Here is a 22949-nt window from a genome sequence, read left to right on the forward strand (position 1 = left end):
AACAAAATTAATTCTCTTGCTTTAAGAAATACGTATCTTGATCCAAGAAAATTTATTTGTAAAGAAAATCTTGTTGTTTTGAGAACATTCAGCCTCTTGCTCCAAAAAATTTAGTTCTTGATAGAAGTAAATTTTCTTGTCGAGAAAATTTCTCTCTTGCTCCAAAAAATTAAATATAAAGATAGAAGTAAATTTTCATTAATATTTTTATTGATTAACATGTCAAATGGGAAGATCAAATAATATTGAATAATTTTTTTTCATTCAATATGTATAATTGCACACTAAAATAATATAAAATGGGTATCAAATATTCAAAAGAAAAATTTTCTCAAGGTAAGAAAATTTTTTTCTCATCTGAAGTAGGTGGCGCTGCTTCCCTAAAGTATCTAAAAATCTTGGTCAAATACAAAAATTTATTGTATCAAGTATTTATGATAATTTAAATCAAGAAAAAATTACTTCCACCAAGAATAGAATTTAAAGAAAAATTTTTACTTCGGCCAACACAACTTCGGTCTTTCTTCAGGCACCCGAAAATTTTCTTGAGCCAAGAATTTTATTCTCCAGTCAAGAAAATCTTGTTGTTTTGAGAAAATTAAGCCTCTTGCTCCAAAAAATTTAGTTCTTGATAGAAGTAAATTTTCTTGTCTTTAGAAAATTTCTCTCTTGCTCCAAAAAATTAAATATAAAGATAAAAGTAAATTTTCATTAATATTTTTATTAATTAACTTCGGCCAACACAACTTCGGTCTTTCTTCAGGTACCCGAAAATTTTCTTGAGCCAAGAATTTTGTTCTCCAGTCAAGAAATTTTTCTTTCCGTGTATTAATACAATTAATAAATAAAATTTTAAAACAACAAAAGTTTTAAGCACTTGGATAATTTTTCTAAGTCACTGTAAAGAAATTAAAATGAATATTGGTAATGTATATATAGAAAATTGTCCCTCGATTGTTCTAAAAATAACCTGGTAGCTTCATATTTATTTCACGAGGCTCTATATCAGTCACGTTAGCCACAAAACACCCTCTAGGTCTTTGTTCTATTCCCTGACCCTGTGTGACGTTGATGAACTATCACCTAATATTTTACTGAGTTTACAAATACACTTACTACGTCAGTTTATTCATCTTAATAATGTTTTATTGAATATTCATCAGATTACTATTTTTAATTAAAATAAACTTTTATTTAAAACAGAAATAAATTTTTTTTTTTTTAGATGTATAAAATTTCACCAAAGGTCAGAAATTTAATGCCAAGTACAAATAGACTTTCAAGACAACAATAATAGACGTTAGATTATTTGCTTGAATATTCCGCTTCCTGACGATCAAGTCGATATTTTGAATTATTCATAGATTACTTAAAGCTATTGTTAGTCTTGTGTTCGTCTGGAACGAAATTCAAACATAAATATTGTTGAATAAAATTTTTTTTTAATTATTAAAATTTTTTTTTTAGAATATAATAAATAGTGTAGGTTTAAATTTGATTTGAAAAATAAATATTATTATTTATCACGGAAAATAAACAAGATATTTCAGTGTAAATTATACAGACAACACAGCTCATCAATTCATCATCTAGACACGATCGAATACAAAATGCAAATAGGCAGACTTGTTTTTATTAGATAAATTTTTATAGAACGCTTGTAAATTTTTTATTTTATTTTTATTGTTTGTTCTTGTAAAAGCATTTTTAGGATCCACTAAATGTTTATTTGCACTTGAAGAACGATTAAATTTATTATTTATTAAAATTATTTTCAAAATAAGTTACAGGCTGTAAAAATAAATTTTTTTAAAAGCTCTGAGTACATTAAATAAATATAACATGCTCTACTTAAACTGACCGGAAACTTATATTTTTACGGCAGTAATAAGACATGTATGATTGGGTTATTCACGCGATCAGATACAAGGTTAAAGATAACTATGTGAATATTGGATCTCTTCCCTTGCTCGTTGAATAAACTTTTCAAATATTATTATTAAATTAAGCTTAATTTACTTTACATGTGTTGTCAATGTTACTGCATTTAATTTTTATTCATCATGATGGTCAATTTATTACAAACTAATAATTCATAGAGCAATCATGATAAAAATACTCGGTGAGAAAATAATTTTTTATATGGAATTTTTTATTTGATAAATTACAAGGGAACATCAATCAATAATAAAAAGATAAAGAATATTAATCAGTATTGTAGTGATTACAATTTGGAGTAATTTATTGTGCACACAATTATATCTCCAATAAATTCATGATTATTAAATAAAAACGATTTTTTTTTAAATAATTTTATCACCAGCAAATATCTACTGTGTACAAACAAGTAAAACGTGTCAAATGTCTACAAATTGCAGTATTTATATTTTTTTTTTTAATAAAGTTAATGATACAATACACCTTTGAGTACACAAGAGACTTTTAAAATAATTCCATGTTATTAAACTTTTTCTCAGTAAATATTAAAAAAAAAAAATGCAATGAAAAGGTGTGTTGAAGAATTAAACAAACTTCTTGCATCTCACGGTGGTCTCGAGGGTTATTAAAGAAAAATGAAATACAATACCAGTAATATAAGAGACATATAAACGTCAGGCTCTCAGACTATCGATTTTTGGGCCAAGATGTGAGTTTATAAGAGTAATACTAAAAATAATAAAACAATGTTAATAATGTTTCAGCAGCGGGATGGTTCAGAGCGTCGGAGCAAATCTGTCGCCAGACCAGACTTTTGGATCGATCCGATCTCTCTCGGTGACCCGAGAAGTAGCAAGCTTCCCACTATCAAGAACACCGACACCACCGCCTCAACACAGGTCTCTACCCTTTGTCTATTATATTGTCATCTTCGGTATTCCCACTTTATTTAAGTTGTTATCATACAACTAAAATGTTTTTGCTTCGGGTAGTGTCAAGCTAGAATTTATAAATTTATAAATAATCTTGCCTTTTTATAATTCAATTGTTGGTATATTTACTTTAAATTAATTCGTAAAACAGCATTGACATTGGCACCTACTAAATCCAATTATTCATTTTACGTAACTTGTTAAACACTTGGCGTCAACACGTGGCATCACGTTTATGAATAATTATACAATTTAATACTTTATCTAAAAAAAAAAAAAAAAAAATTATCATTGAACTCGAAGAAAAAATTATGTCAATAATTATAAAAAATTAATTTTAACTAGCAACCTTACAGTCACTATGTGACTACCGTGACTTGTGAACTAGAAAAAATAAAAATTTTGCTTTATTAAATAATGACTTTTGTTAAATTGCACTGTACTTTCTTAAATATTGACGTTTTTAAAGATATAAGCTCATGCTGATGTTACACTCATCAAGAGCTTTCATTTGAGTACCCACATGCATTTTCATATATTCTTCATATATTCATATATATAAATATATAATATATATGAAAAATTGATGTAGGTACTCAAATGAAAGGTCTCGATGAATGTAACATCGGGATGAGCTTATATCATTAAAAATTTCAATATTTCACGAGATACAAGGTCATTTCTTAATTATTGATATTTTTAAAGATGTAAGCTCATCCTAATATTACACTCATCAAAAGCTTTCATTTGAGTACCCACATGCATTTTTAATATATACAAATATATATATATATATATATATATATATATATATATATATATATATATATATATATATATATATATATATATATATATATATATATAAAATATAAAATATATAAAATATAAAATATATGAAAAATTGATGTGGGTACTCAAATGAAAGGTCTCGATGAATGTAACATCGGGATGAGCTTATATTATTAAAAATGTCAATATTTCACGAGATAAAAGTTCATTTCTTAATTATTGATATTTTTAAAGATGTAAGCTCATCCTGATGTTACACTCTTCAAAAGCTTTCATTTGAGTACCCACATGCATTTTGATATATTTTTCATATATTTATATATATATAATATATATAAATATATGAAAAATTGATGTGGGTACTCAAATGAAAGGTCTCGATGAATGTAACGTCGGGATGACCTTATATCTTTAAAAATATCAATATTTTACGAGATACAAGCTCATTTTTAATTATGTATCTAGAGATAGCGCATTTTCTAATGCAGCCTAAATACTAGTCATAATAAATTAACTATGACTGAGAATGAAATTAAACCTTGAAAAGGCACAAATTCAAGTCAAGACCTTTGCAATGACACTAAATTTCACTAAAAAAAAACCGATTTTACCATATGACTATTCTAGAAACAAAATTTTTTATTCTCTCAATAATAAAGATAATTAAATTTTTTTTTTAGGCCACCTACGTCAAATACCGAAGATTTAATGGGAGTAAATAGTCCGCTTCGTGAATCTTCGCCTCGACCAGAAATTCGAGTAGTAGCGCCGTCTCATCGAGCAACATCGGCCTTAGTAACAAATTTATCATCATCATCATCCATTGGAAGTATCCAATCAAACCGTAAATCCGTAAGCATTTTACTTCCTGAGCCCAATACCGCTGGATGACCCCAGCATGGCTTCGTCCATCGCTGCGACGAGGCACCGCTCTCTATGTGAGCCTGATAATCGCCAGAACTGCCTTGTGTTGCATTATCAGTTATGGTTTATAGTAATTCTGTTGAACAATCATCACAAATAAGACAACACGAGTTACTTTATGGATAATAAATATTCATCAGAAATAATGAATTTCACCAAGAACATCTTTATAGAGTTGAGTAATCTAAAAAAATCATCGAGGAAATAAAAAATTATCGAGGAAATAAAAATATATGAAAGACTAGATTACTAGAATAACAAGTTCAACTCAAGAGATACTGATAAAGGTCATAAGTTAACAACCCGGCATTTTTGTAATTCTATTACTGACGCAATAAGATAGGTCAACATTTCATTTATAAATTTGATTAATATTAAATTATTAATCCTATTTAAAGCGTTATATATTATTTTAACGAATGGAATTTTATTTATGTTATTGTAATTGATCTTTCTGTATGTTAAAAATTTAACGGGTTGAGTTTTTTAAATTTACTAAACTATATTAAAATATATAAGTATTATTTATACTAAAATTACCGTCTCACATATCGCAAGAGTCACATGCTTCGCAAGTCGACAATAATCAATATTTAAAATTTTTTTTTTTTTTTTTTTTTTTTTTCAAGTTATTATTATTCTTCTTCAGTGATAGGCTAAATTAAAACACTGCTATGAAAAATATTTTAGTAAATTTGTTTTTTTCTTTCACCTTGGTCAATGATTACGGGTCAGAGAAAGCGACATAAAAATGTATTTACTAGCAAAGATAAACTTGATCTTTTAATTTAATTTTTGTAAATAAATTTATAGAATTGATAATTTTATCAAAAAATATTTTATAACTTTTTTTTTTTAAGAAAAAAATTAAAAAACTTATTCTAAGGCTCAATAATTTTTTTTAATTTAATTATGATTAATATATAAAATATATTTGTATATACTCACGTTGTTTGCATAATTTTGTTAAAACAAATTTCTCAGGTAACTATTAATTTAATAGTTAAAGTTTTAGTTATTCATTCTTTTTTTTTATATTTTTTAGTAAGATTGAATAATTAAAAATAATTATGATTATTAAACATTCCAGTTTGACTGTATGACAATCAGTAAAATATAAACGAACGTAACATTGACCACGGAAAAAGAATAAAATAGATTAAAAGAAACATCGATATTAATATTAATAGCTTTTCAATAAATTTTAAATCTTAAATTTGATTATTATTGACTCGAATAAATGGTAATTGAAATTTCAGAATAAATTTAAGGAATTAAAAATGGTAAAGACAAAAGTATTCTTATTTTAGAGTACTTTAAAACGAAGATTAATTTTCTTAAATGAAAATTTGTTAATCTCATTTTAAATTTAAGATTTGTTATGTTAAATTAAGTAACTCCATATTTCGTATGCTCATTTTTTCTGTCTGTTCGGTTATTTACATTTAAATAATTGAAATTTATATTGTTAATATTATCGTCCATAATTATCAATAATTATTTGTATATCAGGAATGTGGACAAGATAGGATCATAATAACAAATTACATTATTATTTCTGCGACGTTTCGGTCATTTGTTAGAACTTCCTCTTCAACAATAATTGCAATACAATAATAATTCTCTGTGTCGTCTTTACACTTTATTTCTGAAATAATATTAATAATTAATTATTAATAATTAATAATAATAATTAACTAATTAATTAATTGATTAATAATAATTAATTAATAATAATTAATTATTAATAATTAATTATTAATAATTAACTGATTTATTAATCTGTTAAATTTGGGACAATTTATATGACAAAGTCAACTGTGCAATGTCTCGTTTAAAAATCATCTGATATCATGAAGAAGTTCATTATGAATATCATAATAAATCTCATGTTTTGACACAAATATGAGATTCATATAAAAGCCATATCAATATACATTTGAAACCCGTAATAAGTAAAATATTTATGAGAACGAACTTTTTTTTAAATAGATCAGTAAAATTTTCGTTTTTTTTGTTAATCAGAAGAAATGTATAATAATTTAGAGAAACAGTATTTTTATCATATACTATGGTGTTCAACTACTTTACTTTCTTCCTTGATTTTCTTAACTCAAAAGAAGATTTAGAAAAACAATAACTATCTTGGTTTAAAATAATTTACTGAAAAAATTTTTTCGTCTTAAGATAATTATTTTTTATTTTGAAAATAATTTTAATCCTGAAAATTTCTTTAATTCAACTAATTTGCATTATTTCCTGTATATGGTTATGACTCAATAATTTTTTATCACGATTTAAGAAGGTTAACAATATCATTATGATTTTATGCAGATATGATCATCACTTTATTATGAATTCATGTTAATATCATAATGATTTTATCATAAAATTATTCTAAATTTTTTTTTTCCAAGAAAAATAAAAAATTTATAATCTAGTTAAAAAAAAAAATTTTCCCATAAATATTTTACTTATTACGGGTATCAAATGTATATTAATATAGTTTTTATATGAATCTCATATTTGTGTCAAAATTGTGATATTCATAATGAAATTCATCATGATATCAGATGATTACAAGGGAGGAAGGTCTAATAAATGACCGAAACATCGCAGAAATAATAATATAATTTTTTATTATGATCCTATCTTGTCTAGATTCTTGATATACAAATAATTATTAAAATTTATAAAATAAAAATTAGATAAATAAATTACTTAGACTCGAAGAGGATCGTGCGAAGTGATAACGACCAGACAGACGAAAAATTGTAATCGATAAGAGTCTAGTCTTGTATATAACTAATTAAGCAAAGTGATAAACACGTGATTTGATGCAAGTTTTTAATTCTTGTCAAAACTATGGTGGTTTATTAAATAGTATTGAACAAAAAGTTATACCATCAAATCCGTCCGATATTTAAATAAGTATCGAGAGTTTATTTTATTTTTATCATATTTGTAAAAATTATTTGTACAATTAATAGGAACATTAAATTGATATAGAATTAAGTAAAAAAAATTTTTTTAATGAATCGACGTAAATAATTTGATTTGTAAAATTTTTGTGATATTTCTAACTAGATAGGGTGCAATGTATATATTAATTGAAGTTAGAACAAAAATAAATTGAAAATATCTGTTGTGTTACATTAAATGTTTATAAAAAAAATTTCTTGTATTTAAAAATACTCTCGATACTTTTATAAAATGAATTACGATGGATTTGATAGATTACAATAAAATAGAAGAAATAAAAAGAAAGCGATCGAAAAATATTATGTCGGAATTTATTGGACAATATCTAATACGAGTTTATTAAGTAATTTTACCATTATTCATACGTAGCTCAATCGATAGTTATTAATTAAATTTAATTAAAAGAGTATTAAAATAAGTAACAAGACAATGACGCAGGAATAGTTTTTAATAAACTACCGATTTATCGAAAGATTATAAAGAATTAATTAAAAGGAGTAAAGCGTGTGCCAAAATGCGCCCAAGTTGTTAGAAGACGTAATTTATAAGATAGTTCCTGTAGGAATTACGTTTAATTATAATTACATCTTCTGGGTAATCAAAAATAAGCCTATATAAATTTATGTAAGCGGATGAGAGCTTTTATTATTAGTTTTTACTTTGCCTTCGATATTATTATAAATATAATTATGTTATTTTATTTTAAGTTCAATGGTATGTTATTATTATTTTTAATAATCAATACTATCAATTAATTAATCATTTTAGCCGCTAAACCTGTCGATATTCATTTTAGTGTTAGTTTTTATTGTTTTGTACGAGATTTAGGTAAAAATATTAACTCGTTGCCTTTGAAAAACGATTATTGTAATTTTGAGCAATAAGGAATTTAATTTTTATATTTTTAATAAATATTATTTTTATTTTATTTTATTATCTGAATTTTTTTTAACAACTATTCGATTTTATACAACTTACCGTACCTATATCAATAAAAATAATTATTTTTGAACAAAGTAACAAATTTTTTGGAAGCGACTTTTAAAGAAATATATATTTAATATAAAAATTAAAATTCTTATTGCCATTGGCTATTTATCGATTCATTATCGACGAGTTTGTGATAGTAACTTTAATAATTAATTAATTAGTTAATAAAATTTAATAATTGTTTAAATAAAAATGGTAATTAATAATAATGATAGTTATAATTTCTTCCCTCAGAATACAAAGTCGTACTATGAGATTAATAAACAATTTTTTATAGTTGTTGATTAAAATAAATAAAGAGGCTGATTATGTTTAGAAGTATCTAACTAATCCGGGTATTTAATATTATAAAGCAATTAATCAACATTTTTAACTATTTTAATTATAATTAAATTATTACTATTTTTATTTTACTATTATTATTTATTAAGGTGTATATATACACATAAGTATATACAATATTAATCGAAAGTGTATTTCTGGGAGTTTATAAGACATTTTAAATAAAATAACAGGTATAAGTCCAATGTATTAACTTCCCGAAGGGTAACAATATTAATAATAATAATATGTATTGATATTAATAATTAATAATAAATTGTAAACCTACATAAGCCTACTGCTCTCAAAATTTATATCAATTATTTCCCATAGAATTTTTTAATATCACCAGTACGCTAAAATTATTGCGCACTACCTTGCTGAAGTATATTTGTTAATTATCAGTAGTATTATATCTTAATATATAAAACACTATAAATGATACTGGAGTTATCTGACAGCTGTCAATTTTTTAAATTCTTACAATAAATAAATTACATTAATAAAAAATTTTTTTTCAAATTTTGGAATTAAATTTTTTTCATAATAATTATGAAAATTAATTTAGCAGATATTTGATAATTTTAAGAATTTTTTTAACAAATAAATTATTGCAAAAAAAAGTAGAAAAAAAAATGAAAATTAAGTTAGCCGACATTTAAAAATTTTATAATTTTTTTTATTAAAAAAATTATTTCAAAAAAATAAGAAAAAAGAATTTCACTTGTAAAAAAATTGAAAAATTTTAAGTGTAATTTTTTAAAAATATTTTTTTGGTCCAATTAAATAAATGGAAAAAAATAGAAAAATTAAAAACGTCGGCTAACTTTATTATTATAAAAAAAAATTGTAGAAATTTAAAAAAATAAAAAATGCAATTTTTATAAAATAATTTTTTTTGCTATAATTTATTTGTTAAAAAAATTATCAAATATCTGCTAAATTAATTTTCATAATTATTATGAAAAAAATTTAATTAAAAAATTTGAAAAAATTTTTTTTATTTGTTAAAAAAAATTAAAAAATGGTTAAGTGACGGCTAATTTTAATGTCATATAATAATTTTATTGGTAAAAAATTATAAAAAAAATTTCTAATGTCTGTCAACTTCAGTGTCATTACAATAATAATAAGCAACACTTAATAAATAAAAATAAACAATTATATTGAGTGCAATAATTAATTTAGCGGCTTAAAAAATTAATATGAATTTTAAAAATTAATAAATTTATCTAATTATTTAAAGTTATGTATTTATATCGTGTATTTTATTTGAAAATAAATTTATAATTAAATTTAAATTGCTTATTGAACTTATCATTGTTGACATTCCACATAACTGACAAAAATTCGTAAAATTTACGAACGTACCCGAATATAGTTCCAAACAAAAGAAGGCACAGAACCGAAAATACTCGAAGTAAGCCCTCATGGCAGGCACAACAATGCTTTTACCGGCATTTCCGTAATTACCTTGTACATTTTGAGAATATCCATTGTGCCGTTAACATTGAGTAGAGAGTTAGACGTCAAGATTAATATGTAAATTATTCATTAATTAATAATCTTGTCAGCTGATTACACAGATATTTTCTGATAAATAAAAGATGATTTTTAAAGAAGGAATTATAATTTAATAATTATTATACTGAGTTTTTGGTGAACTATGGCGGAAAATCAAGCAACAGGTAACATCTTACTTATTTTTATAAACAATTAATTAATTAATTTACAATTAAGTATTTTTTTATGATTCTGAAGTTGAAAAACATCTGATGATTTTTAGAATTTTTTTTAATAAATTAATTGTAATGAAAAAAAATCTTATTAAAGAAATTCTATCTTTAGAAGCTTTAAAATATTGTAAATGCAATTTTTTAAAAATATCTTTTTATACTTAATTTTTTTTTTAAGAAAAATCAAAAAATTGTCAATTGTCTGCTAATTTCAGTAATGAAAATTAAGTTAGCCGACATTTAAAAATTTTTAGAATTTTTTTTTATTGAAAAAATCATTACAGAAAAATAAAAAAAAAATTTCATTTGTAAAAAACTTGAAAAGCTATTAGTGCAATTTTTAAAAAATATTTTTTAGTTCTAATTTAATAAATGAAAAATAATCAAAATTAAAAATGTCCGCTAACTTTAGTATTATATTTCAGTGTCATATTTTTAAAATATTATCAGTAAAAATATGATAGTCAAACTAGCAGACATTAAACAATTGTTTATTTTTTTTTTATTAACTAAATAAGAACTAAAAAAATATTCTAAAAAATTGCATCTATTGTTTTTTAAATTTTCTAGTAGTAGTAGTTTATTTCATATAATGTATGGCCTGAATGGCCTTTTACATCCCTTTCCGCTTACAAGTATTAATTTTGATGATGAATTAAAAAAATAAAATGATATTTTTTAAAATTTTCTATGGAAATTAATTTAGCAAACATTTATTAATTAAAAAAATTTTTTTAATAAATAAATTATAGCAAAAAAAATTAAAAGAAAAAATTGACGTAGAAATTTTGAAAAATTAAAAATGCAATTTTTTATAAATAATTTTTTGCGACAAATTTGTTTGTTAAAAAAAATTAAAAAGTTTTCAAATGACTGCTAACTTTAATCTCATAAATTTTCTACATGTGGGATTTAAAAAAAATTTTTTTATTACACAATTTTTTATTAAGAAAAATTCTAAAAATTGTCAAATGTCTGCTAACTTTATTTTCATTAAAAATTAATTCACGATTTTTTTTATAGATAATTATGTCGAGAAAAATCCGAGTATAGTGTGGCGTCTAAGAGGAATGCCACACTTGAACACATTGGAATCTATGGCTTCTGACGAATATAAAATAATATACGCTGTTGAAATAATGCGATTAAATCAAGACCTATTGACAATTACCGAAGAATCAAAATCAGCAACAAAAGCGTTGGAAATAATAAATGAAACATCTAAAAAAATTTCTTCATTAAACTACAAAGACGTGCTGAGTTTGTACACCAAAGGACTAGCGTACGCACCAGAGAAGTCAGAAGTGATGGCCAAAGCGTATGCAAATCGTTCAGCGATACTCTGCAATGAAAGATTTTACGAATCATCACTGGATGACGTAAACGACGCTTTGGAGATCGGTTACCCAGAAAACCTCAAAGCGAAGCTCTACGTTCGGCAAACAAAATGCTTGATTGCGCGCTTTCCGAACTCATTGCGCGGCGTTGACAATTGTTTGCAAAAAGCGCAGCTCTGGTCGGAGAAAATGAATCCAGCCAACAAGAAAACTACTCAAGCTGTCATTGCCAAGCTAAAGAATAATAAAACAGTTCCAGAGTCCCGTGAAATTTGGTTCGCTTCCGAGTATCTGCCCAATGGTCTCCAAGGAAATCCAAAAATCATGCGAGCCAGCAGCGCTGTCGCTTTGAAATATTCTACGAATTTTGGTAGACATCTTGTAGCTACCCGTGACATCAAAGCTGGTGAAGCCTTGGTTCTTCATCAATCATACGCATCCTCGCTCTACCCAGAGCATTTTTACAATCATTGCTGGTATTGCACTACTGAGTGCCTCAATCCTATCCCCTGTTTGTCGTGTGTCGACATCGTTTATTGCTGTCACAAGTGCCGTGAAAGCGCTTGGAAAGAGTATACCACGACATCGAGTGTAAGGTCATTGGAGTTATGGTCAGAGCTGAAATGTACGTCGGAGAGATTATGGCTGTGAAGATACTTATCAAAGCTCTCAAGGAAACTGGCAGTATTCAAAAGCTTAGGGAGAAAGTTGAAGAAATTGAGTCTATTTCAGGTTATTATTTTTAAATAATTTATAAATCTATTATTGAGAGAATAAGAAAAATTTTGTTTCAAGGATAGTCATACGATAAAATAGTTTTTTTTTAATGAAATTTAGTGTCATTGCGAAGGTTTTGACTTGAATTTGTGCTTTTTCAAGGTTTCATATCATTCTCACCGATAATCAATCTTTTATGATAAGTATTTAGGCTGCATTCGAAAATGCTCTATCTCTAGATACATAATTAAGAAATTACCTTGTATCTTGTGAAATATTGATATTTTTAAAGATATAAACTCATCCCGATATTACACTCATCGAGACATTTCATTTAAGTACCCACATCAATATTTCATATATTTATATATATGTATATATGAGAAATATATCAAAATGCATGTGGGTACTCAAATGAAAGCTCTCGAAGAGTGTAAAATCAGGATGAGCTTACATCTTTAAAAATATCAATAATTAAGAAAGTACAGTGTAATTTAACAAATATCTTGTGAACTATTGACGTTTTTAAAGATATAAGCTCATCCCGATGTTACACTCATCAAGACCTTTCATTTGAGTACCCACATCAATATTTCATATATTTATATATATTAGATATACATGTATATATGAAAAATATATCAAAATGCATGTGGGTACTCAAATGAAAGCTCTTGATGAATGTAACATCGGGATGAGCTTATATCTTTAAAAACGTCAATATTTTAAAAAGTACAGTGCAATTTAACAAAAGTCATTACTTCTTAATAAAGCAAAATGTTCTTTATTTACAGTTTTCAAGTTACCACAGTCACATAGTGACTGTAAGGTTCCTAGTAAATAATATTATTTCATTTAAAAATTTTGTATTTTACAGATCCACTTAATAAAATTTACACCAACGGAAGATTTGATGACAGCAAATACGCAAGTTTTTATTCATTAATGCGTATACCGATGAATGGTTTAACTCATGTACTGCTGTGTGAGAGTGTATTAAAATCAATTGGACTTACGTATTTTCTGGCTGCTCTTACTGACTTATTTGGTGAAAAAACTACCAGCTACGAGGATGTTTTTGAAAATGAAGATGCTCTGTTCATTGCACGATTACTTTACCATCATCAGATGATCATTCGAACAAATGCAGTGAAGGTATTTTTTCATTTATTTATTTCTGATAAGAAAAAAAATTTAAAACAAGTTCTGTAAAGAATAATTTTTTTATAGAATTATAATCATTAATGAAATTATTGTAGATAGAACGAGACAACGAAAAGGGTGAATTTAGGAGACACTCGGGAGTCATTGCTCCATTATTTCAGCTTGTTAATTACAGTTGTGATCGCAATGTCTATCACTTTTTCGCAGATGATAAAAATGCAATGATTGCTATACAACCGATAAAAAAAGGGGAACAAATTTTTATCGGTGTAGGTCCACAATGGTCTGATATAGATACTCAGAGGAGAAGGGCAATTCTTCATTTGGATTATGATTTTCACTGTAATTGCTACGCTTGCAGACATGATTGGTGTCCTTCTTTTCACTTCCCAGCTTGTCTGGTAATTTTTTTTTTTTTTTTATTATTATTTAATTTAATTCTAATATTAATAATTTTATATTATAAATATTTAATTAATAATTTTATATTATAAATATTTAATTAATAATTTTTTATTATAAATATTTAATTAATAATTTTATATTATAAATATTTGATTAATAATTTTTATTATAAATATTTAATTAATAATTTTATATTATAAATATTTGATTAATAATTTTATATTATAAATATTTAATTAATAATTTTATATTATAAATATTTAATTAATAATTTTTTATTATAAATATTCAATTAATAATTTTATATTGTATTTAGGATCAAAATTTATCAAAGAAAGGACGAGAAACTGTTTTGAAAGTCAAGTCGATGGTCGAACGTTGTATTAGACCCTCGCTATGGAATAAAATGACAATTGAAGAGAAATCAAAAGCTAACCTGCCGAAGAGAATCTCTCATATTATAAAAGCTCTTAATATTCTTGGTAAATACTGCAACTACCCTAACAAAGAGCTTCTTGATTACAAAAACGAACTTGTTCAGCATTATCGCGCAGCTGAATGCTTTTAATACTTTCATCTCTTTTATTTTATCCAATATTTTTCTTAAACTTACTACATACCAATTTTTAAGTATTAATGTGTTTGCATGCTCAGTATTTTTTTAAGTTTAAAAAACAAGTACCTTCAGTAGAATAATTTTTTACTAAGTAAGTGTTGACAATTTTTATACCAGTACATTGTTCACTCGTTAAATACTCAAAGACTAATTTTATTATAGATTACTACGAAAAAATATTACTTTAAGTGTATAGAGTATTTTTCTACTAATAAATATAATAATAATTAAATAAATAACTAAAATTTTAAGTAAAACAATTGAAATTATCGTTTGGATCGTGTCAGATTTAAAAGTCGCGCTGAAATTGTAAAGCACTAACCTATACAAGAATAATTTTTATCATTTCAAAACAATACCGTGTTTATAACTATTATCAAATGTCATTGAAAAAACTTAAAGAATTATTATCAACCACATTTATCAGAATGTGGTTGAAACGTGGCACCGTACTCTAAGATTATTAAAAAAAAAATTATATTTTTGTTGCAATAAAATGGTAAGTATAACACTAATATTTTTATTTATTTTATTTATTTTATTTATTTACTTCCCAAAATTACATATATGGGTGATTCTCTGTAAGGACGTCTTAAATCTGTACAAAATTATCCGACCAAGTTATTTTTGATTTTATTAGAAAAAAAATTAATAAGGGCTACAAAACTATCAGCTTAATCATAATAAATAAACAGCCGATTTAATTTTTGCTTTTTCGATGTTTTGCCATATAACATCACAGGGGACTGTTTTTTTTTTTATTAAATTGAGAAAAATCAAGCAAACTATTTCAATGCATTCAACTTTTCAAGTTCTCAATGAATGTTTACATTAGTTAGAATAATATTAAGACTTATAGATCCAATTTTATAAATAAATTATAAATAAAAATAGCTGCCAGGGGACTGAGTTTTGAAGTGGCCCAGACACTTATTTCCAGCACAAACGGTGCTTTGACACTAAATAAAATGACGATAAAGCGCTAACAGCCTTATGGTTATTAACTCAAGGCTAGTTAGATTCTTATAAACCTTACAAAAGGTAAAATAACACGCTGGATTTTTTTTTTGGCTTTGAACTTCTGACAGGGGACTGATCTTAAAATGCCTGGGACAAACTTTGGTTTAATGAATTTAATGAAACAAATTAATTTTCGGTACTTTTTATTGAAGAAGATTGTTAGTTAACTAATTAAGTTTATAAACATCATGGACCAAATTATATATTATGGACGAATAGCTTAAAATTTAATCTTAAAGTTTTAATTTTGGGAATGGGACAGCCCAGGGGACTGATATTTCGGTGGTTTACGAATTTATAGCAAATAAACCAAAATTTATTTCATTTTAGTTTTCAATGCTCCAAATAGAAATGTTTTTTTTACTTTCGTAATAAATTTTTTTTACTAACAAAATAACAATTTTTCTAATAAAAAAATGCTTGGGACAGCAAAAAACATTCTTACAGAAAATCACCTATATAATCCCTATAGAGACAAAAAATGATTGTCTGTAAATAGGGTAGAGAAAAAGAGATAGGCTTAATTAATGCCTATTGAAATACAAAAAATATTTATTACTAATTGAGTCATTCTCATGAGCCTTAAATTATAAATTACAATTTAATTTTTGATCTATTTTATATATTTTTTTTTTACGCCTTTGAAGTCAGTAAATAAATAAAATCTGTAAAATAATTTCAAGCAATATATTATTAATAAAAATATTTTTCAGAAAACAAAACAAATCAATAAATAAAATCAAAATGGAAACAGAAAACATTGAAATATATCAAAGCCTAAAAAGAAAATATTTAATAGTCTACCTTTTGGGTAACTTTGTCGACTGGATCCAAGGGCCTTACCTCTATAAACTATATCTCCACTACGGTTACACAACAACAGACATCTCTACCTTATACATCACCGGATTCCTCAGCAGCGCAATCTCCGGGGTGTTAATCGGGCACCTGGCAGATAAATTCGGGCGTAAAAAATTATGTGTCTTCTATTTTATCAGCACAATAGTGGCCTGTCTTTGCACAAACTACTCTGACCTGATGATGCTCCACCTGGGTCGAATATTCGGAGGAATATCAGCGTCAATTTTATTCTCAAGCTTCGAATCTTGGTACATAAGCCGTCACTTGTCAGCAGATCTTCCTCACGACTGGATGGGCTCGACTCTGGCTTCCTCAACTTTCTACAACGGTCTGTTGGCAATCGCTGCCGGAATTTTAGCCTCAATATTAGCGGACACACTCGACTACGGACCAGTGGCTCCATTTATGTTCGCTATTCTAGTGTGCATCCTCAGCGGAGTCACCTGCATGACTACCTGGCGAGAAAACAGCCACAAGAAAGTCTACTCAAACTTACTGCAAGGTCTAAGTGTGATTTTTCGGAACGACGGCCCGTTGATTTATCTCGGGCTGATCCAAACGCTTTTCGAGACAATAATGTACACATTTATTTTCCTCTGGACCCCAATTCTGGACCCTATCCAGCCGAGCAATGGGTTGATATTCAGCTTATTCATGCTCTGTATAGTCTTCGGCAGCGCATTGCATTCCATTTTAGTTAATTATTACCAAATAAGTCGACTTATGCTTCTTTGTTCCAGCGTTGTTCTCGCGCTATTCAGTATTGCTGTCAGTACAATAGGTATTCACGTTCAAATGCAATTTGATGGAGAGCAAATAGGTACTTATGTATGTCTTGTATCATTTTTGATATTTGAAATCTCAGTTGGAATTTATTATCCAGCTATTGGTTACTTACGTGGGATCATCGTGCCAGAAGTCCACCGGACTAGCGTTGCTAATTGGTTCCGGTTGCCGTCTAATTTGTTAATTTGCGTGGTATTGCTTTATATAAGAATTGGAGTACCTGACAATCGGTTGATATTCGCACTCAGTGCGATGTGCCTAAGTATTGCTTCACTTTACTGTGTTGAATTTGTTAAAGCTTACAAGAGAGATTATTCCATTATTAATGAGGATAAGTGCGTTAATCATTCTAATCCAAAGGTACTAATCGCTTAAGGAAATTATTATTTTTTGATGAGTACTGTCTCAAGATAGTATAATTAATTAAGTATTAAATATTTTAAGTATAGAAGACTGTTGGCTAGTAGTTTAGATTCTAAGCTTTAATTTTTGTTAAGACCAAGTTATAAACAATAAAAATCATTTATTATATTTAATATACAATATTTTAATTATTCTATTAAATAATCTTACAAAATAACTAATAAAACCTCAATTATTGATGATACTGAAATTAGCAGACATCTGAAAATTATTTGAATTTTTATAAAAAATTATTTATAAAAAAAATGTTTTTTTTTTTAATTCTCACTTATAATTTTTGGTAATTATTTACAAGTGAGGTCCACCCTATTTTTGGCCATATCTACACGCAAAGAACAAGATGACACTGGATACCATCCCAAATTATACTCAGTGATATCTGGATTATACTCATTGTAATCTGGATAATAGTCATTGTAATTTGGATTATACTAGCTACTAAGGTAAAAGACCCAGTTATTGACACTTGCAATTTTATTTAAATTGAAAAAAATAAATCAACTCTGATAAATTATTAAATATAATTTTTGAGTTATTAATTTTAAGATAATTGGATTTTTGAGAACATTTTATTTTTTTAATTAGAATAAATTTGCGAGTGTCAAACAACTAGGCCAGTGTCAATAACTGGGTCTTTTATTTTATCTGAAATTTTTTTTCACTCAGTATAATCTGAGATGATAACCAGTGGCATCTTGTTCTTTCCGTGCACTGATAGAAGAATTTATTTGTATTAAAAAATATTTGTCAATAGTTAACAAATCATTTATTACAGACCACTTTTTAGTATTAAATAAATATTTCTTAGTATTTAAAATAATTTGTTTGTATTTAATAAATCTGATATTCATTTATTAAATATTAATAAATCTTTTTAAATACTAAGAAATATTTGTTAAGGACTAAAAATTGGTCTTTAATAAATAATTTGTTAAATATTAACAAATATTTTTAACTATAAACAAATCATTAATTCTATCACTGTGTAGGTGAAAAATTAACATTTTTTAATTTTTTTTATTCTGCCTGTTTTTAGGGCGCATTTATGATAAATATTGTGAAAGAAAAAAATAAAGATTTTGATAGTTTTTTTGCCTTCAAAAGTTGGAAAAAAAATTGGCTTTCATTTTTTTGGATAAAATTTCTACTTTATCTTTTTTTGAAAAGTAGATAAAAAAAACGAACAATAAAAAAAAAAAGTTGAATATTACAATTTTCTAAAAAATTTATAAATTTTTTTGAAAATTTGTTAAAATTGTGATTATTAACTTTTTTTTTTAATTATTCATTTTTTTGTATTTTTCCAAAAAAAGTATATCAAAATTTTCAAAAATAAATTTCATTCAAAAAAATTAAAATTAAAATGGTGGACCCCACTTGTAAATAATTACCTAATTTTTTTTTTTATTTCTACATCTGAAATTTTTTTTCATTGTAATTTAATTGTTGTAAAAATTTTCAAGTGTCTGTTAAATTCAGTATCATAATTATTATATAAATCACCACTATAATTGAGTTAAAAAAATTTCTAAGAATCTTCTTTCTTATAGGGTAACAAAACTTGATCTTTTTTATGACTTTTGTCCATGTCAATTTGTTTGAGTCGCGCATAAATAGCAGATGCGCCTAAAACAATAAAATTACTGAGCCACCAAAGCCACTGTCTAGATTCATTATACCAATAAGAGGCCAATACAGTCTGAGCACAAGCTTTTGCTGTCCCACTTATGTTGTGCGTCAATGGAGAGGTCACTTGAATTTGCAGGGTTGTAACATAGCCAATGGCGAAACCACAGAGGCCACCGACCAACATTTGGAGCCAGAAGTCCAGTTCGCCAAGTTTCTCGTAGTTCAAAAGAGTTTTGAACTCATCATTGTAAGCCATCAAGGGAATGAACAGGAAAATACTGTAGGCGTTGTTGTAATAAGAAAGCAGCCAGATTTCTTGATTAACCAGCGGTAGTATTCGCTTCGTGTAAATTGAGTAGAGTGATAAACTCAAGGATCCTAGAACTCCGAAGAATGTTCCGATTATTGATAGTGATCCTGCGATGTTTTCTTGGTCTACTCCTAACCAGAATCCTCCTACTATCGCTCCGCAGCAAATGATACATCCGAATGATGTTTTTTGACCTTTTAATTTATAAAATTAATTATTAATATATTTATTAGAATCATATATAATAATTAACAATGTTTTAAAATACTTACCGAGTAAAAAATAAGTAAACATTACATTAAATACGGTCGTAAGTGATCTTCCAATGTAATAAAATGCTACTCCAACATATTTTAGACACAAATTATTACTTGCAATCATTGAAGTAAATAGAATTGAAAGTGGAAGAATCTGAAATATAAATAAAATTAATTTTATTTATTTATACTAGCAACCTAGTCACTATACGACTGCCGAAATTTACGAATTATGAATAAGAAAACTTTGGCTTAATGATCTTTTGATATTTATAATCACACTAATAGTTTGGGTACTTTTTAAATAAAATTTAAAAATAAAAGTGCTATCAAAGGATCAATTACAAATAATTTAATGGACAAATGTGACCGAACAAATTTATAGAACCAAAAATCTATTAAAAACTCCTCCAAAAACTTTACATAAAAAATTGACTACTAAAAAATATAGAAAAACTAAAAGGCACTAATTCTTATCAAGACCTTTCTGATGATATCAAATTAAACTATAAAAATTTTTTATAAATGATAATATGCTCGTCACAAAATTTTCCTTTCTCTCTCAATTATTTAAATCATAAATAACTATCGCTAAAAAATATCAAACCCAATTTACGATAAAGATATATCCGTTACTAAATTTTTCTTAGTCTCTTAATTATATAATTTATTTTTGACATAAGGTAAAAGACCCAATACCGGAACGATTTGACAATTATTATTTTATATTTTATCTCGTACTCAATCAAATTAAACAAACTTTTCTTTATTAGAAACCTCAATCTTTTTTTTACATAATAAAATATGAATGAAACTTTAAATTATATTGAAAATATTGAAAAAAAATGTTAATGATGTCAATAGTCTTAGATTTCTGACTTATCAAGGTCTCTTAATGGTTTTGCTAAGAAATCACTCGATGATCTTAAGCTCATAGAAACCTAACGGAAATACTTTTCACTAAAATTTTTTTTTATGTATTAATACAAATACTAAGAATTCGATGCAATTAATTAATAATATAAAAAAGACCCTATTGTTATTTAAAATTTACTGTTCGTCTATTGGTACACCCGAAATGAGCTAATACCCAGTATCGGAACAGTCAGCCATATTGATATTATTTATTGACATTTACGACATATTGTGTTGATTGTTTACATCAAGCACAACAAAAGTTTTTGTGAAATAACATTTAATACAGAAAGTAATTTTATTATAAAAATTGCTTCAAATATTCGTAAATTTTAACTTGAAGAACAAAAGCAAATTTCTGTTTTGAAATTTTCTTTTTTACATAAGTGTCGTCAAGTATAACCGCGAATCGTTTATTTTTTTTTTTTTGATTTTTAGTAAAAATTTATTTGATTTTTTAATATTAAATAATTATTGTTAGTTTCACTATGCATACATGTCATTTGAGTTCTGAATTAACTGCTTAATTTTTTATAGGTAGTAGTAGGATTCCGAAAGTTAAGTCGAAGATAACAATTTATAAATTCAGAAAAATTCCCATAAAGTATTATGATTTGTTAATTAATTATTTAATTAATTCAGCTTACGAAAAGCGGACTCTTTAGATTAAAAAAATTAGTTTTATTTGTCGTTCCGGTATTGGGACTAGGCATTTAAGGTGTTCCGATACTGGGTCTTTTAGACTTTTTCAAAAAACATGTTTTTTTTTAAATATTAAATTCGACAAAATTGATAAATTTAATTATTTTCGTATAACTACATGTTTATTCTATATGATTGGATGAATTATTATTACTAATGAACCATTTGAATATTTTCTAAGTAATAAAAACCAGTCATGTACCCTTCGTCGTTCCGGTATTGGGTCTTTTACCTTATAACCATATTGACATGTACAAAACAAAATAAATAAATAAACAAATTTTATTTATCGCTAAATTCGAATCTATTTACAACTACTTCGAAAAATTATCACAATAAATAAACTATTTTAGAAAAGCATATGAAACATTGAAAAGGTACAACTTCAGATCAAGATCTTTCCAACGATACCAAATTTAACCATAAAAACCCATTTTATCATATAAACACACTGGCCACAAAATTTTGCTTATTCTCTTAATATTATAGATTACAAAATAGTATTAACTTTTTAGTCTTAATAAACTATTAATTTTTTTTTCGACAATGAGTTTTTGAACAATCTTGTAAGTTTAAAAAATAAATAAACTACCTTTTTGATGTTATTAATTGTATAAGGATTGCCATCTGGAAATGATATAGCTGATGGGAATAATTTCGCTAACTTGCTAAGAACAAAACAGATTGTGACACTCGTAAGACATTGGAACCAAGTAACAAACATAGGAGCATCTAGACTCAAATATTTACTTGATAATAATGTTTTGTTAACAAACACAGTTAATATTGAGACCACCCTAAGAAATAAAATACAAATTATTTTAGTTTAATTAAATTACTCACTACTTTTTTTTTTGATTTCTAGAAAACTAGAAAAATATGATGAGACTTACCAATAAATACAGACAACGGTAAAAATTTTTATGTACTTGCTCAGCAAAGTGTCGTTGGGCAGCATGATGATTTGTTTATTTATGTATTTTCTTTTTTATAACCCAACAGTCAGAAGGTCAATAACAGGGTCCCTAAATAAGTTCATATAAATTACATAGTATAACTTAAAACAAAAAGAACAATAATAGAAAAAAAAAGAATAGAAAATACTGAAGTTTTTAAATGTATTAAAATAAACATAATATAGTATTAATTTGATAATAATTATAATATATAATAATTAACTAAAGATGTGAGG

At 25.8% G+C, this 22949-nt stretch overlaps 3 protein-coding genes, 1 long non-coding RNA gene and 1 pseudogene across 7 annotated transcripts in view; 3 read left to right on the forward strand and 2 right to left on the reverse strand.

Annotated features, from left to right (window-relative positions):
• LOC123264836 overlaps positions 1–4741 on the forward strand; it is a 36278-nt gene extending 31537 nt beyond the window's left edge. For 3 of the 4 annotated variants that reach the window (XM_044728353.1, XM_044728352.1, XM_044728350.1), the window contains exons 5-6: positions 2703–2837; positions 4343–4741. In XM_044728353.1, coding sequence (XP_044584288.1) covers positions 2703–2837; positions 4343–4553 — 346 coding nt within the window. In that variant the 3' untranslated portion in view covers positions 4554–4741. The remainder of the gene's footprint in view (positions 1–2702; positions 2838–4342) is intronic. The other variant, XM_044728351.1, reaches the window with a different exon arrangement.
• Positions 2307–3134, reverse strand: LOC123264876. The gene is made up of 2 exons (XR_006509431.1): positions 3000–3134; positions 2307–2937 (listed from the first exon to the last, which is right to left on the reverse strand). It is a non-coding gene; the product is annotated as an uncharacterized LOC123264876 (long non-coding RNA).
• A 5563-nt stretch (positions 4742–10304) lies between the features above and the next one.
• Positions 10305–15353, forward strand: LOC123264802 (annotated as a pseudogene).
• A 1265-nt stretch (positions 15354–16618) lies between these two features.
• On the forward strand, positions 16619–17896 carry LOC123265330 (molybdate-anion transporter-like). The gene has a single exon (XM_044729028.1). It carries the CDS (start codon positions 16619–16621, stop codon positions 17894–17896), a length of 1278 nt encoding a protein of 425 aa, XP_044584963.1.
• A 1478-nt stretch (positions 17897–19374) lies between these two features.
• Positions 19375–22738, reverse strand: LOC123264841 (GDP-fucose transporter 1). Its single transcript, XM_044728358.1, has 4 exons — positions 22651–22738; positions 22350–22554; positions 20156–20294; positions 19375–20077 (listed from the first exon to the last, which is right to left on the reverse strand). Exons 1-4 carry the CDS (start codon positions 22713–22715, stop codon positions 19473–19475), a joined length of 1014 nt encoding a protein of 337 aa, XP_044584293.1. The 5' UTR covers positions 22716–22738; the 3' UTR covers positions 19375–19472.
• Between the last annotated feature and the right edge of the window lie 211 nt (positions 22739–22949).

The sequence above is a fragment of the Cotesia glomerata genome, linkage group LG5 (assembly GCF_020080835.1).
Source record: "Cotesia glomerata isolate CgM1 linkage group LG5, MPM_Cglom_v2.3, whole genome shotgun sequence".
NCBI lineage: Eukaryota > Metazoa > Arthropoda > Insecta > Hymenoptera > Braconidae > Cotesia > Cotesia glomerata.

Coding starts and splice junctions, on each gene's coding strand:
- LOC123265330 (XM_044729028.1), top strand. CDS start 16,619: ATGGAAACAGAAAACATTGAAATATATCAAAGCCTAAAAAGAAAATAT.
- LOC123264841 (XM_044728358.1), bottom strand. CDS start 22,715: ATGCTGCCCAACGACACTTTGCTGAGCAAGTACATAAAAATTTTTACC. Junction 22,555..22,650: donor ACCGTTGTCTGTATTTATTG/GTAAGTCTCATC, acceptor TTTATTTCTTAG/GGTGGTCTCAATATTAACTG. Junction 20,295..22,349: donor CAATTAATAACATCAAAAAG/GTAGTTTATTTA, acceptor TTTATATTTCAG/ATTCTTCCACTTTCAATTCT.